The 15,160-nt window shown below is 47.4% G+C and overlaps 1 protein-coding gene across 20 annotated transcripts in view; it reads left to right on the top strand.

The window, feature by feature from the left end:
- The window catches only part of ICA1 (islet cell autoantigen 1), a 148,321-nt gene extending 142,212 nt beyond the window's left edge, over positions 1 to 6,109 (top strand). For 12 of the 20 annotated variants that reach the window (XM_047695110.1, XM_047695109.1, XM_047695122.1 and 9 more), the window contains one exon: positions 1,494 to 6,109. In XM_047695110.1, the coding sequence (XP_047551066.1) occupies positions 1,494 to 1,615 (122 nt within the window). In that variant the 3' untranslated portion in view covers positions 1,616 to 6,109. The remainder of the gene's footprint in view (positions 1 to 1,493) is intronic. The other 8 variants (XM_047695129.1, XM_047695111.1, XM_047695114.1 and 5 more) reach the window with 1 other exon arrangement.
- Positions 6,110 to 15,160: the final 9,051 nt, after the last annotated feature.

Raw genomic sequence — 15,160 nt, 5'->3', positions numbered from 1 at the left:
TTAGGGGGAAGAGGAAGTGGGTATAGCATATCTTTGCTGGAGACATCTTTAAGATATCCTAAATTCCCTATCAAGACTACAAATAGGCTCACCCACTTTAAATCAGTTTTGCCCCATAGTTTCCTATATGACCTCCTACATGACTAAGATGAGTTATTCCCTTTTTTTAAAAGTTGTTGCCACTCTACAACCCAACCAAACTATACTGAGATCTCTTAAGTCCCTATCATATCAAATTAAGCCAAGTGTTCTGCAGGCTAATTGCACATGGAATTCAGTTAATGTTAAACAATAATAACTTGCATGTTACCAACTAGCCTTGTTTGCAGTAATTATGTGTCTATAATAGATATATTGATTATATTATAAGGTAATCTATGAGATTATATTTAAAAAAAAAAAAAGACGGGAATCAGAAGTATACCATGATTGGCACATTATCTTACCATTTCAGTGTCGATTGCATGAAAAGACCAAAGGCCTGTTGATGTGAGATAATCCCACCACCACTCTCCCATTACTCTGGCATAACCTCTCAGCAGGGTGTCCCACCAACATTTTCCAAGACTCTTTAAGCCAGATGGAAGCACATTCCTAACTGCTCTCAGCAAGGATAACCTGTCAGACATTTTCTTCATGCTTTTGATACTCCCACCTGTTGGGGAAGGGAAAACAGCCTGGGTCATCCAAGCCAATGAACTCCGATCCTCATGTGGAATGATTTATATAGAGAAGAGCCCCCAGCGTATGTAGAAATCACTTGCATCAGGCACTCATTTGGAAATATTCTCATCTGGAAAAGAATTTGGTTCTCTAATTGTGGCATTCGGGAAGTTAGGTCAGGGGGTTCAGAGAAAGAGCAGCTGAAGGGAGTATCCAGTGAGGGTGAAATGGAGGGGATGTGGGGACAATTTAGGGCCCAGCGGGAGAAGGGGGCATGTCAGAGGCCTCCCTCCTCCGACAGGAAAGGGTGGAAGAAGGCAGTGACCCTGAAAAAAAAGGAGCAGCCAGGCCTAAGTGCCAACCCTCCTCTTGGCCTGTTGCTTTGAAGTCTGAGAAGAGTGGTTACAGTGTTTCCTTTGACCCAGCAGATCTGAAAAGATTCCTCCGGTGGACACTGGAAGGCACCTTGCTTCCTCAGCCATTCAGTCTGATTTCTGAAATCACAGTAGTATTTCCTGCTTGTGTTGAAGCAGCATGGTCTGAGGTTTGGGGCGGCTTGGTGGGTGGTGCCATCCGCTGGCATGGGGTACAGGTGTGGCTTAGCACTGGGCACGTTCTTCACTGAGCTCTAGGCCGTGGTTCAGAAACATTTCTTGGCCAACCCACAGGGAGATCTGGAATTCCCTAACTAGTTTTAGAGGCAGAGTGTAGCAGGATTTGTCTGACTGAGCCACACAGCACCCTCCCTTTCCAACAGGAGCCTGGAGGCCACACGACAGAGGTGGGCCTTTGGAAGTGACCTGCATTCATGTTTTCTCTTCTCTCTCCAGAGCCTGCGAAGGCTGCCTCGGACCTGACTGCCTGGTTCAGCCTCTTCGCTGACCTCGACCCATTATCAAATCCTGACGCTGTGGGGAAAACTGATAAAGAACACGAATTGCTCAATGCATGAGTCTGCAGCCTCACAGAGGGAGCCCACGTGCCACTCCTTGGCCACACACCTGGGGGCACGCAGACATATGAAGTGATCAGTATGCTGTTTTAATATTTACGTGCCATTTTAATAAAATGAGAGGGTCAGAGGCCCTGTTTATATTGGTATAATTATTTACTCTTATTTGATATAAAGGGTTGAGTGTATTCTCTATGTGGATCTAACAATACAGGATTGCCCAGGAACAGTTCCTATGCTGCCTGCTCTCCTGCCAACACCTGCATCATGGCTGCTGATGTGTCACTGGGATACTGTGAGATCCAAGTTCAAATCATGAACCTGCTCTGTCTTAGGTTTAAACAATGAGTCCTGTCCAGAGGCAGCGGGAGGCTAACAGACCTTAAATGCCTCCTTGTGTACCCCCTGCCTCTGCCCCTTTAGAGGGGTCTGCAGGAAGACTCTCTCTTCCTGCCGAGCACCTTCCAGTGAGCTCCGGGTGAAGACCCGGCCAACCAAAGACACTCTTCCCCAGCCCTTGCCGGGTGGGCTGTGTGTTCTCACGTGGGCAGAGGACCTGGGCTGGTCTCCACTGCACGAACCTTTCTGTGGAAAGCAGCACAGCTGCAGACGCCAGTGTCTCCATTTGTCTTCTCCATGGCTGGAATTCAAAAGCATGTATTTCTGGAGTCCCTTGTGATATTAACTTTTTTTTTTTTTTTTTAATTAAATGGCAGAGATATTTGACATGCGAAGGCAAGTTAATAGAGTCTGTTGTGGGGATTGAGTGGGGGAGGTGCCATGGGCATGGGGACTGGAGAGGGAGGAAGAGGACAAGGACCAGTCCCATCTGCATGAAGCTGTTGACATGATCCCATGTGTCGCCCACATTCAGTACAGGGGAGGAGGGCATGGACTCTTGTTGGCTCAGGCAGAGATGGGAGCAAGTTTTGTGTGGGGGCATGTAAGCAGTTCATGGAGACACTCCACCCTTGTAGCCCTGAGTGGGGGGCGGGGTTGATGATTAGCAAGAATTGGTCCTACATGCCCAGCTGGGCCAAGGAGGTCTCTGCTGCACTCTTGCAAGCTTCAGTCTCCAGCTCTGAAAGGTTCTCCTGTGGCTCCTTCCCCCAACACGGAAATGCGGCTTCTTTGCTCTCTGTGGTGTGCCTTCATGGAAGGACCTGGCCCCAGCAGTTGCCACCGTCCTCTGCAAGACAGCCTTGGGGGACTGGAAAGCATTCTCCTCCTCTTCCTCCATGCAGGAAGAGACCTGAAGGCGAGTTGGGGCTGGGACTCAGTGTGTTATGTGGCTGGTGTAGGTCTGCTCACTTCCTGGCCAGACCAGACTCTAGAGTCTGTTTGTAAGAATCTCACTTAATGACTCCTTAGCCTGCCACTTGTCGTCTTTGAGGATATCAGGATACAGCCCTGGGGCCCTCACCCACCCTCCCACACATACTCAGGTCTCCATTCCTGGCGTATGCGTTTACTGCACACACCACCCAGGATGGTCCCCTCTCTCCAGCCTCAGCTGCCATCACACCCCAACTTGCCCCTCAGGAGCTCCTCACGTCGCACCTCCTTCAGGTGTAACCTGCAGTTTTCCTTCAAGGACCCACCCCTCATCTCTCCTTCCTGCCCTTGTCTGTCTCATGGTTGGCACATGTTTGGTCCTCTGCCCGGCCTGGGAGGCCTATGTGTATGCATCTGCCTTTACCACAAGGTGTTGCAGCCCCAGAGCACAGGGTTGTTGTTTCCCCAAATCTTCCGTGTCTCCCTAGTGGTAACCGCCTTGGAGTCACCTGATAAGCGCTGGACTCATGAGCTGAATGGAGCTGCCCTGTGTGGAATGAGGAGTAAGGATTCATCATATCCTCCTGGGTCACATTTGCTTATAGCCGTGGAAGCCCACAGCCACGGCAGGAAGGAGACCAAGCAGCAAAGCAGGAGGGGTGGACTGGCTCCATCCAGGCTGGAGGCACAGGGAGGGACTTGGTGGGGTGGGGGGTTGGAGGGGCAAGGGGCTGTGGAGTCCTCTGCTGAGTGGATCACTTGAAATACTAACAGGTGGCATTTTAAAAGTTGGTCTGTGGGTGAAGGGGACTGGAGGATCATGGTAGTTGAACAGGCTTTGCTACAAGTAAAAGAATACTGCACATGGGGGCATTTTCTCTCTGAATTTTCTTTACATTTTTGTTAAAAAAAAAAAAATTCAATTCCCGTTCCCATCTGCAATCCTCTTGGCCAGGCTCTTGATCCCTCTTGATAGGCGTGTTTTGATCCTGGCTCGCACAAAGGCCTCTCGGCCACCTCTCTACTTTATTAAGGAGAAGCAGCTGCTGGCTTATTCTCTTTTAAGCAGTCTGTGTGCTGCACAGCCAGGGGGCTTCCTTGGGGGCCCACCTCGGGTTCTCTCCCCAGCCTCCTGTAGAAGGACCTCTGTGGCAGGAAGAAGACAAAGGTGCCCCACCCCCTTCACGCCCAGTCTCGCCACTCCCTCATTTTCATCCCTTGTCTCCGGGCAGGTCTGCACCACAATTGCATGGAGCCCTCAGGGATATTCAGAGAGCACCTGCTCCTTGAAAACTTCCCTGCCCTTTTAGGTGGTCTATAGTCTCCCTTCCTTTCTCCCGCTGCCCCAGCCAATATATAAAGAATATTCAAATTTAAGGGAGAGAGCCAGAAACATTTCTCTTTCCCCCTTTCTTTTTCTCCCAGCTGGCATGGGCTCTGGTGCACTTTATAGATTCATTGCCTTCAAAATGTAATTTTAGAAATGTCAGGTTGATTTTGAGTTGTGTGAGAGTGAGAAAAGCATCCGTCAGCTTCAGAATTAGAAAGGCACCAACTTAGAACTTTTTGTTGGAGGCTTATGCCCAAGAAAACATGGTCTGCTCAGAGTTGGCAGCCCCGAGAGCCCTGGGTTGCCAGTAGGCATGTAGAGGGGGCTCACCATCATGTCGTAGCCAGTGTGACATGAGATGGGGGGCAGGGCAGAGGACCCTGAGCTTCCATGGGAGTCTGCCTGACCATTAGGGTCAAGATGCCTTCTGCCCTTGCCTCAGCTCCAGGAGCCAGCTAACTGAGCTTCATGCTTGCCTCTCTCAGACTCCACTGCTGAGAGATCCCTCCTGAGGGGCCGACCCTGGCAATGGCTTGGGGTTTAACTATTGGCACTACTGATTTTGCCAATATTCCCAAGCATGTCTTTGTGATTAACTAGTGTCCTCCAGACAAGCCACGGCAATTAGTCCTTTGATTCAAACCATCTCTGGTCCTCTGATCGGCACCACGCACAGTGCAGTGTGCAGGTCTCTCCAGCTTTGTTGAAAAATAGACTTCAACTTGGAGCCAACTTCAGTGATTGGCAGTGGCTGCCAAGAATTCCGCACAGAGAAGGATGCTGATAAATGAGAGATGTTTGTGCTGGGGATAGGGCAGGCAGTGGCGGCAATCATCCTGTGTGTTTCCCAACAGCACATTAGACCTTGTCTCTCATGGGGGCTTTTAGAGTTTACTATTACAACTACAACTACAACTTCTACTACTCTCTTCTTCTTCTTCCTCCTCCTTTTTAAATAAATAGGATTCTAGAACCCTAGGAGAGGTTTCTCAAAAAAATATAAAAAATAACCCTAATTCGACTTAAAAAAGTCATTTAAACAACAACAAATGAGGATGGATTTACTTGCTCTGTTAACTGAAGGGTCTAGGTGTATGCTTCAGGCACAGCTGGATCTAGGGGCTCAGGTAGTGGTCTCAGCAATTTCCCCTTCTTAAGCTTCCCCTTTGATTCCCTCTGTGTTGCTTCATTCTAACAAGCTTTTCATAAGGAGGCAACATGGGCACCAGAATCTCCAGCCAAAGTCTTGGGAGTTGAGCCTGCCTTGAATCCTGTGTCCGGTCTTCAGTCGGCCCCTGGAATCAAGGTGGGTGGGGGTGGGATATAGGCTGTTTTCCCAGCTTTTCATAGGCCTGAACCTGGAACCTGACCCTTAAGGACTAGGGATGGAGAAAGGATGATTCCTCTAGGGGAAGGTGTGCTGCTGATATCAGAGGGATAGATGGATCCTTGGGCAGGAAAATGCCAGGTGATCCACTCCAGTTTCCACTGGAATGGACACACTTGTATATTGTTTCTGGAGGGGTTGTGGGGCCAGGAGGCTGAAAGAACTGGAGTGTTTCCAGAAGCCCCTTTGGAGGCCACCCACAACCCTGGGACTTGAAGTCTTTGTGTGTAGCTCTTCTATAGCTGATAACCAGGAAGTCAGAAGGGACCACAGAGCTGTTTGCATCCAACCTGCTGATATCCAGATGAGAAAACCGAGGGACGTATTTTAAAAAACTATAAATTAGTGGGAAACCGGATTAGAACCCACATTGCCTAACAGCTGAGCCACAGCTTCTTTTACTTCCAGGGGTTTGCTAGAAACGGAGAGCTGAAGAAAGGAATTCAAAGACACACAAAACTCTTTTTTTTTTCCTTTTTAAAATATTTTTATTGTGTTATGTTAGTCACCATAAAATACATCACTAGTTTTTTTGTTTTGTTTTAAGATTTTATTTATTTGTCAGAAAGAGAGAGAGAGAGCGAGCACAGGCAGACAGAGTGGCAGGCAGAGGCAGAGGGAGAAGCAGGCTCCCCACAGAACAAGGAGCCCGATGTGGGACTCGATCCCAGGACGCTGGGATCATGACCTGAGCCGAAGGCAGCTGCTTAACCAACTGAGCCACCCAGGCGTCCCTACATCACTAGTTTTTGATGCAGTGTTCCATGATTCACTGTTTAAGTACAGTTCCCAGAGCAATTACCAGTGCTGCATGCAGTAGGTGCCCTCCTTAATACCCACCACCAGGCTCACCCATCCCCCCACCTCCTTCCCCTCTAAAATCCTCAGTTTGTTTCTCTGAGTCCACAGTCTCTCATGGTTCACAAAACTCTTTTTTAAGAATCCACATCTTTTCTCTCCTCTCAACTCTGTCTCTCTCTCTCTTTTTGTTTGCCTATTGTTAAACACACTCTTGGGGGGATACACTCCAGGGCAGCAGTGTAGGGCACTTGTGAAGAGTTAGGGTTCTGAAGCTGGAGAAATCTGTGGCCAAGCCTCCCAAGTTGAGGCTCCACCAGCTTAAGTCACAAACCCTCTCTGCGCTTCTGTTCTCTCTTCTTCTCTAGTAGCATTGCCTCTAATGGAGTCATTACAGGGACTGAGTTGATACCCCAGAGAGGTGGGGTGTGCAGCACAGAAGGATGGGCATTCTGTCACAGAAGGTCACTTGTTTGGTAAATGATACTGAAGTAGGGAGTGGGAAGCTGCTCTCTCCCCACGACTTTCCGAAAGGCTCTCCAAGCCCCATCTTCTGTCCCCATCCCTTATGAACTCATTCCTAAGCATCACGGAAATGGAGGAACTCTAGTAGGAAGGGGCTAGAAAGTCTAACGAATGAGTTGCCCCTGATTTTTCCGTAAAGTTGGACAGAATTCTGTGTGGAGAACCAGGAGAAATGAAGTAGGTTCTTTGTCCACTGAACCACTTACTAGAGCACTGAACAAAAGAAATTGGGATTCAGAGCAAATTGGAACTCTTTACACCCTGTTGATGGGAAAGCAGAACAGAAGAGCTGCTTTGGAGAAGTTCGGCAGTTTCACATAAGTTTAAACACACTTAACTATACAATCCGGCCATCCCATGCATAAGAATTCACCCTAGAGGCAAAAAACAAACAAAAAAACAAACAACTATATATAAAATAAACCTAGATGTGAATGTTAGTAGCCGCTTTTCTCATAATCTCCAAAAACCAGAAACTCACATATGCTTCCCCTGGTAAATGAGAAACTGTGGCACATGCGTCCAGTGAGATAGTGTTTAGTGGTGACCACAAAACAACTACTGAATGATACAACCACCTGAGTATTCCTGCCACTATCATGTACCCCTGAGATGAGACAATGAGTAGGGGGTCTTCACCTCGGGTAGTGTTCTTTCCCAAAACTCATAACTCAGTCTAGTCATAAGAGAAATATCAAACAAACTCAAGTTGAGCAATGTTCTACAAAATACCTGGCCAATGTACCTCAAAAATGTCAAGGTTGTGAAAAACAGGAAAAGACTGAGAAGCCACCACAGATGGGAGGAAATTAAGGAGGCAAGACAACCAAATGCTGTGGTGGATCCTGGAACAGAAAAAGAACATCAGTGGAAAAATTGGTGAAATCCCAATAAAGTCTATAGTTTCATTAATAGTATTGTCCTAATGTTTATTTCCTAATTTTGGCTACTATGTCAAAATGCTATAGCTGTTTAAGATGTTAACATTAGCAGAAGCTGGGTAAGGAACTTTGTACTATATTCGCAACTTTTCTGTCAATCTGAAAGTATTCTAAAATAAAAAGTTTTTATTTGTTTATTTGTTTTAAAGGCTATATCCTGTGTGGTTCCATTTGTATGTCATTTTGGAAAAGGTAAACCTCTAAGGATGGGCCTCAGATTAGTGGTGGCTAAGAGTTGAGGCTGGGGGAGGGCTGGACTCCCTCCAAAGAGGCACGAGGAAAAGAGCTCTTCTGTAAATTATACTGGTGGCTACACAACTGTGTGCATTTATCAAAATCTCTGGAACCCTACACCAAACAGCATGCATTTTACGTAGGTAAATTAATCCCCAATAAGTATGGTTTTAAAGAGACAAAGGAAGGAAAGAAATTGGATTCTGGATCTGTCCCAAAGTGGTGCTACGTGGTCTATGAGCCTCTGAGATGACAAGGGAAGCAGAGAGACTCAGTGGGTTTGCAGAGTTGGGAGTCTGCTCAGCCGGAAGGTCCACGGAAGATCAGTCAGTGTCCTCCTGGGAGTCTCCACAATCTGTCTGCGGGTAAATCAGGATGGGCCAGTCTGTGCTTCAGTAGCCATCACTGGAAAGTCTCAGTGGCTTATGACCAGGAAATGTCCTTCCTTCCCCACTGATGCTCTATTTCCAGTGTGGGTCCATGGGGCTCTGCCCCACGAGGCCCCCGGGACGCATGTGATGAAGCCTCATCAGCCTGTGGCTGATACCACGAAACACCTGAGCTGCTCTGCTCCGTCACTACAGCAAGGAAAGGTAGAGTGGGAGCGTCGTCGTGTGTTGGCCGTGCTCTGCTTCATCCAGAGGAAGCACACTTCTCTTCCTTCCGCGGCCCACTAGCCAGAAATAGCCACATGCCTCACTGCCATGCCTCACGGCCTGGGAGATGGGACAGCATAGATGGAATATTTCACGAGTACTGCTATTTCTGCCTTAAAAGGCCCTTTCTTGGTCTTTACAGCTGACTTTGAAAACCTTAAACAAAATGTAGTTTGTTCAAAAGAAAGGAACAATATATGTATGTTAAAGGAGGGGGTTTTTGGTGGGCTGTTTTCTTTTTGGTAGACAAAGGTCTGGTAATACTAGCAGTTCTGCCTTACGGGAGATGAGGGCCGTTCTGTGTGAGTGTACTGACAAAGCGTGGCGTTCAAGCATCAGTGACACGCACATCCCCCTTCTAAGCAGTCGGCTCCTGTTCCGCTACGAGCGACACGGTCTTAGCGGGTCACAATCTCAGCCACAGGCACTCCTGGTTTCAGCTGACTAGTGCAGCAAGTCCAGTGTGGTAGGCCTGGCACAAGGTCTTTTCGCCTAGAGACGAGCTGGAGTTTATCAGCTTCTCCTGCCTTTGATTGTGAACTGGTGATGATACAAAACAATTTGTCAGTACAGAAGCATCGATACCAAAATGAACAGAAGCCATGCACAGTCACTGCAAGGTGATAGGAGCCTTCTGAGTCATCAGAAACCGAGCCAGCAACAGCAGAGGTGGAGTGTAGACAAATGCACAGAGGAGGAGGGGAGATGGCCAGTAGTGGCCAGACCGCAGAAACAGCCCAAGTTGCTTCATCAGCTCCACATCTCTGCTCAGCTGCTGCTCGCTTAGCTAACCTTCTTGAGTCAATTGTAACTCTTTTTGTTTTCCTCTGAAAATAGAACTTCTGGTCTTAATACAATACCTGTGTCCTGCCTTCTGATCATTAATTCGTAGAAAACTGACCTGAGGGCCCTACTGTTCTCAACATGCCCAGATGCTTACTGTAGGGTGCTTAAACCCTTGGCCATATTCCTCAAACCAGGGCTTCCCTGGAGAACAGGATTAACTTGAGTTGAACTCTGAGGCTCCAAAGGCTCTTGACCAATGTCTTCCTTTCCCCTCTACTCCTGCCGCCTGATGTTCTTATAGCACTTCAGTGGCCCATCCAACACAGTGCAACACCCCTTCTCCCACTTCTGGAATACACCCTCGGGGAAAGATCTCAGTGGATAACTGCCGGCCTTTGCCATTGTCTGAGTGACTTTTCTCTAATCTGCCCTAGCACAGAGCTGAAGAAAAGTGCTCAGGAAATCTCTGAATCCTGACGGGGGCCTGCATCCAGACCCTTCTGGCGTCCAAGAAGGAGGCAATTGATTTTAGAAATGCCTCATCAGTAGAGGCCAGATTATGCATCCGCTCTGGGGCCTCCTTTTTCAGTCACTTCCCAGGGAGCTCTCATTGATTTTGGTTTGAGGTGTCTCCTTGCTGGTATTTCTGGACCTGACCCCGGGTTCCCCAAGGATCCTTACTACATTTAGAGAATCGTCTGCTGTCTTCCTGTCCCCGGCAAAAGCAGAAAGCATTCTCAGGACACAGCATTGGACAGATCAACACCCTTGCTTCCGTTCATTGCTATTCTGATGGCTGGCTTATAAACTCTTTCATCCCTGTCATAAACTCTATTCCGGTCTAGAGATTTATGGACATTTCAGTGTCAAGAGTTCTGTACATCCTCTGAGATATATAATTTTGTGTGTGTGAAAATGTACCTCTGTGGACTCCCCCCCACCCCCGGCTGAGGAAATGGTCTAGAGCTTCCATACATTCTCAGAGGGGGGTTGATGAACACAAGGAGTCAGAATCATGCTAATCCCAGGTTTCACGCTGATACCGAGGGCACCGATGTGACTGGAACCTCCCCTGAGCTCTAAAAGCCTGCCTTGTGCATGTACCCGTGAGCAGGAGCTTCCTCTGGCCACCCTTCCCTGCAGGGAAGCCACAACCATCCCGGACTGTTCCCTCTCTCCTTGCCCTGAATGGCGGAGTTGGCCGGGTGTGGGCCTCCGCAGTCAAACTGAGGGGTATTTTTATCCTGCCAATAGGAGCTGCCATCCTGGGTGAGCAGTGACTGGGACTCCAGCTGGAAAGGAAGAAGCTAGCAGGGAGAGAGCAAATCCTGACAGCACCCGACTCCGAGGTCTTGCTACCTGCCTTCTGCAGCCCATCTGTTACCTGCCCTCAGGACCAGCCCCAGGGGAACGCTTGCTGCTTTATCTTGGGCTTCAGTGGTAGGCCTGGGGTGAGAGACACCCAGAACCAAACAGGCTGGTTTTTCTGCCCCCTATAAACCAGGTCTGTGGTTAAAGACAAAGCACCTGGAAAAGACAGGAGTAGGCCCAGGCTGAAGCCTCAAGTGTCCTGTTCTCTGGGCCTTGCCTTCTGGGTGTGGGCAGGTAAGGAGAGCTGGGCACAAAGGCCCAGTGAGCAGGGAAGACGTGGAGGTCTGTGGGAGAATAAGGTGGGAGGTGCACACTCGGGCTTCTTACGTGGCAGCCGGGGTGGTGGGTGCCTGACTGACCCGCCTGCGGAAGGCAAGGAGAGATGCAAATGACAGTGAACAGGAGAGGAAGAAGTAGGCGCGTGCATTGAATGTCCTCAAGGACATCAGAGAGAGATTTTTAGGCTTGTGGAACCACATGTATGGCTTTACACCTTCGCACTTTCTGACCCTATGTGGACTATGGAAAATAAAAACAGCTATTACCCAGGGGATGCTTTATGTTGGGCACTGTTCCATGTGCACCTAAGTCCCTTTCATCCTCTTAATTACCCTACAAGAGTAGGATTTTTTGGCATTCTGGGTTCTATTTTTTGAATTGAAATTCACATGCCATAAACTTTATCCTTTTAAGTATACAACTCCATGATTTTTGCTATATTCACAAGGTTCTGCACCCATCACCATAATCCAATTCCAGAACACTTTTCGCTACCCCCAACAGAAACGCTGTGCTAGCACTAGCAATGACTCCCCGTTCCAGCCTACCCCAGACCCTGATGACCACTAATTTTACTTTCTGCCTTGATGGATTTGCCTATAGCAGACATTCCATACGACTGGAATCACATGTATGGTCTTGGGTAATTGGCTTCTTGCCCTCGGCACGTTTTTCAGGCTCATCCATGCTGTAGCATGTGTCAGTATTTCATTCCTCTTTATTGCTGACTAATATTCAATCGCATGGCTCTAACACATTTATCCAGTCATTAGATTTTTGGACATCAGAATTCTTTCCATTTTGGGGGGCTGTTAAATATGATGTCGCTATGAACATGTGTTTATATGTCTTTGTGTAGACATATGTTCTTACTGTCTTGGGTCTCTACCTAGAAGTGGAAGGGCTGGGTCATGTGTTTAACCTTTCGAGGAACAGCTAGACTGTTTCCCACAGCAGCTGCACTATTTTGCAGGACCATCAGCAGTTCGTGAGAGTTGCGATTTCTCCATATCCCCACCGACGCTTGTAACTACTTGTCTTTTTGATTATAACCATCCTGGTGGGTACAAAGGGATATCTCATTGTGGTTTTAATTTGCATTTCCTTAATGGAAGGTAGGTATTTGCCCTGTACTGAATTGTGTCTCCCCAAAGATTCAGATGTTGAAGCTGTTGGTTCAAATGTTGTGAACCCCGAAGAAGCTCAAAGTTGGAGCTAGGGCCTTAGGAGGTATTTAAGGTAAAATGAGGTCCTAAGGGTGGGGCCTTATCCAATAACGATGGTAGTGTCAGAAGAAGGGATTGGGGAAAGGCCATGTAAGGAGCTGTCTGCAAGCCAGAAACACTTTCCTAGAAACTGGACTAGGACCTTGATCTGGGACTTCCTGTCTCCAGAACGGTGAGAAATTTCTGCTGTTTAGGCCCCCCAGGCTGGGTTCTTTGATTACGGCAAAAGCTAACTGAGAATTATGATCGCTATTTTACAAATAAGGACTCCCTGGCTCATTCTTGTCTGATGCCCAGACCTGGACCATATTCCCTCATGCCACACCGCCTCTGGCTTCCAACATGCAGGAAGAGGTGTGACCTGCCAGATGACTGCAGTCACAAATGGCAACGTGCTGAGGCTCGTTTTGGTGAGTAAGGGGGAGAAATGCACCAAGAAGGGGAAATAAGTAAGTATCTGAATCCCGAAGTTGCTTCCTTCCCCCACGGATTCAAAGATGAATGGGAGGAGCCAGATTCTACACTGCAGCTTGTCTAGGGCCTTGATCTCCAATCTTCTCTAATACAAATCCTGGTGGACGCCCATCTCACATGCATACATTTCAGGTAATCTTTGTAAAACAAGACTAAGCAACTCTCCATAAAGAGTGTATTGAGAAATATGGATCGTGTTCAAGAAAAATCTCCTGGCCATTTTCAGGTTTCTGTAGTTTTTCTTTCTTTCTTTCTTTCTCTCTTTCTTTCTTTCTCTTTCTTTCTTTCTCCCTTTCTTTCTTTCTTTCTTCTTTCTTTCTTTCTTTTAAGATTTTGTTTATTTATTTGACAGAGATCACAAGTAGGCAGAGAGGCAGGCAGAGAGAGAAGTGGGGGAAGCAGGCTCCCTGCTGAGCAGAGAGCCTGATGCAGGGCTTGAGCCCAGGACCCTGGGATCATGACCCAAGCCAAAGGCAGAGGCTTTAACACACTGAGCCCCGCAGGTGGCCCAGGTTTCTGTAGTTTTCTAGATGAGGCAATTCAAGAAGGATAAATGACAGGACAGTTTTCTGTACTCTCTGGTGCCCATTTCATAAATCCATCTCAACTGAGTGGAGTGCTGGTAGTATGGGCCACACTCCAGGGAACGTTCTGTCCTCTGAACTACTCCAGACTTCCCCCAAATCCCATTCTAGGCTTAAATAATTTAATCCTGTATACGGGAGTATGAGGGTGTTGAGACGTGGAAAGGCACAAAACTATATGTACCTTTGGATCCTTCCACTGAACCGAAGTTTATTCTTCCAGGCCTTCTCTCCAGCCACCTTGACTTTAAGAGATCTTCTGTTCATTTCCATTAAAGCTCTATCTTTTGCTGCCATATCCTTCATTTTCTCTCTACTTTTTTCCCCCTCCCTTGATAAATGGATTTTAACATGATTTTATCAAATTATAAGGTTTCTGAGAAAACTTAGGAAAACAGAAATGCAAATGTTAAGGCAAAGTATCCACAACCCAAGCATAACCACTATTAATTTTGTATTCTTCATGTTATTTTTTGCTTTTTTAATTTTTTTTTACTCACACATATATGTATTTTCACAAAACCAAGAGATCACACAGGGTTTGTGGCCCGCTTTTTGTCCCTTGGTGTAAGTGCTACTACATTCTTGTTCAGAAAAGATGTACCGATTTATTCTTCTACGAGGAGATGTAAGAGGAACCCTATTCCTTTCACCCCCTTAGCACTATCATCCTTCTTTTTACTCTTTGCCAGTTTAAAGGCAACATATCATTGTTTTAATTTGCATTGTTTTACTAGTGAGGTTAAACATTTATTTTCATGTGGATCACTTCCCTGGAATTTTACCTTGTCTTTATCCTAGGGGTGATGAAAAGCAGTCAGCTCAGTCCTATCCACTTGCTGTTGCAGACTGGATGACTGATGGATGGTTGATGAGAAGGTGGTGTGGGCACAGGGAAGAGGATTGCTAGCAATCCTGCAGCAAGGAGGCCAGATTGCTTCCTTTTCTTCTTTTATGAAATGTGACAATAGAAATACAGACTCGGGGCGCCTGGGTGGCTCAGTTGGTTAAGCAACTGCCTTCGGCTCAGGTCATGATCCTGGAGTCCTGGGATCGAGTCCCACATCGGACTCCCTGCTCGGCGGGGAGTCTGCTTCTCCCGCTGATCTCTCTCTCCTCTCATGCTCTCTCTCTCTCTCAAGTAAATAAAATCATTAAAAAAAAAAAAAGAAATACAGACTCATTGACAGACAAAAAAACTAGGTATTTCAAAAGGACATGAATATTTAGTGAAATCTCACCTCACAGTCTCTTCCCCTGTCCCACAGGCCCTATTTCCCAGGTGTAACCATCTTCAGTCCTTCTTCCTCGGTTGTCCCCCTCCCCTCTGACTGTCCTCCTGCAGGACCAGCTGCAGAGGTCACGGGCTGAGGGGAGTGATAGGGAGGAAGGGTCAGGGATTGGAAAAGGATTCGGTTCTCCATATAGTAGCTCCCAGGGTGGTCACAGGGAAGGGAGGCAGGGGAGACCACACTGGGCTTTTGTCTGTAATCGAAGGGCAGATTGAGAGTGAGTTAAGATGAGCCCATTTGCCTTGATTTCAGTTCATATGGAAAATGGCAGGCTGTTTATTGCCGCACATGAGCCGTGTCCTTTCTTAACTTTTGTCCCTTGAGTGTAACCCTTTTCCTTCACAAAGTGGAAGAGAAAACCTGAGAAATGGTTTGCCTTTCCTGCAT

This window comes from Lutra lutra, chromosome 11 (assembly GCF_902655055.1).
Source record: "Lutra lutra chromosome 11, mLutLut1.2, whole genome shotgun sequence".
NCBI lineage: Eukaryota > Metazoa > Chordata > Mammalia > Carnivora > Mustelidae > Lutra > Lutra lutra.
Note: the sequence above shows the minus strand (reverse complement) of the source record. Positions and strands in the feature narration are given on the sequence as shown.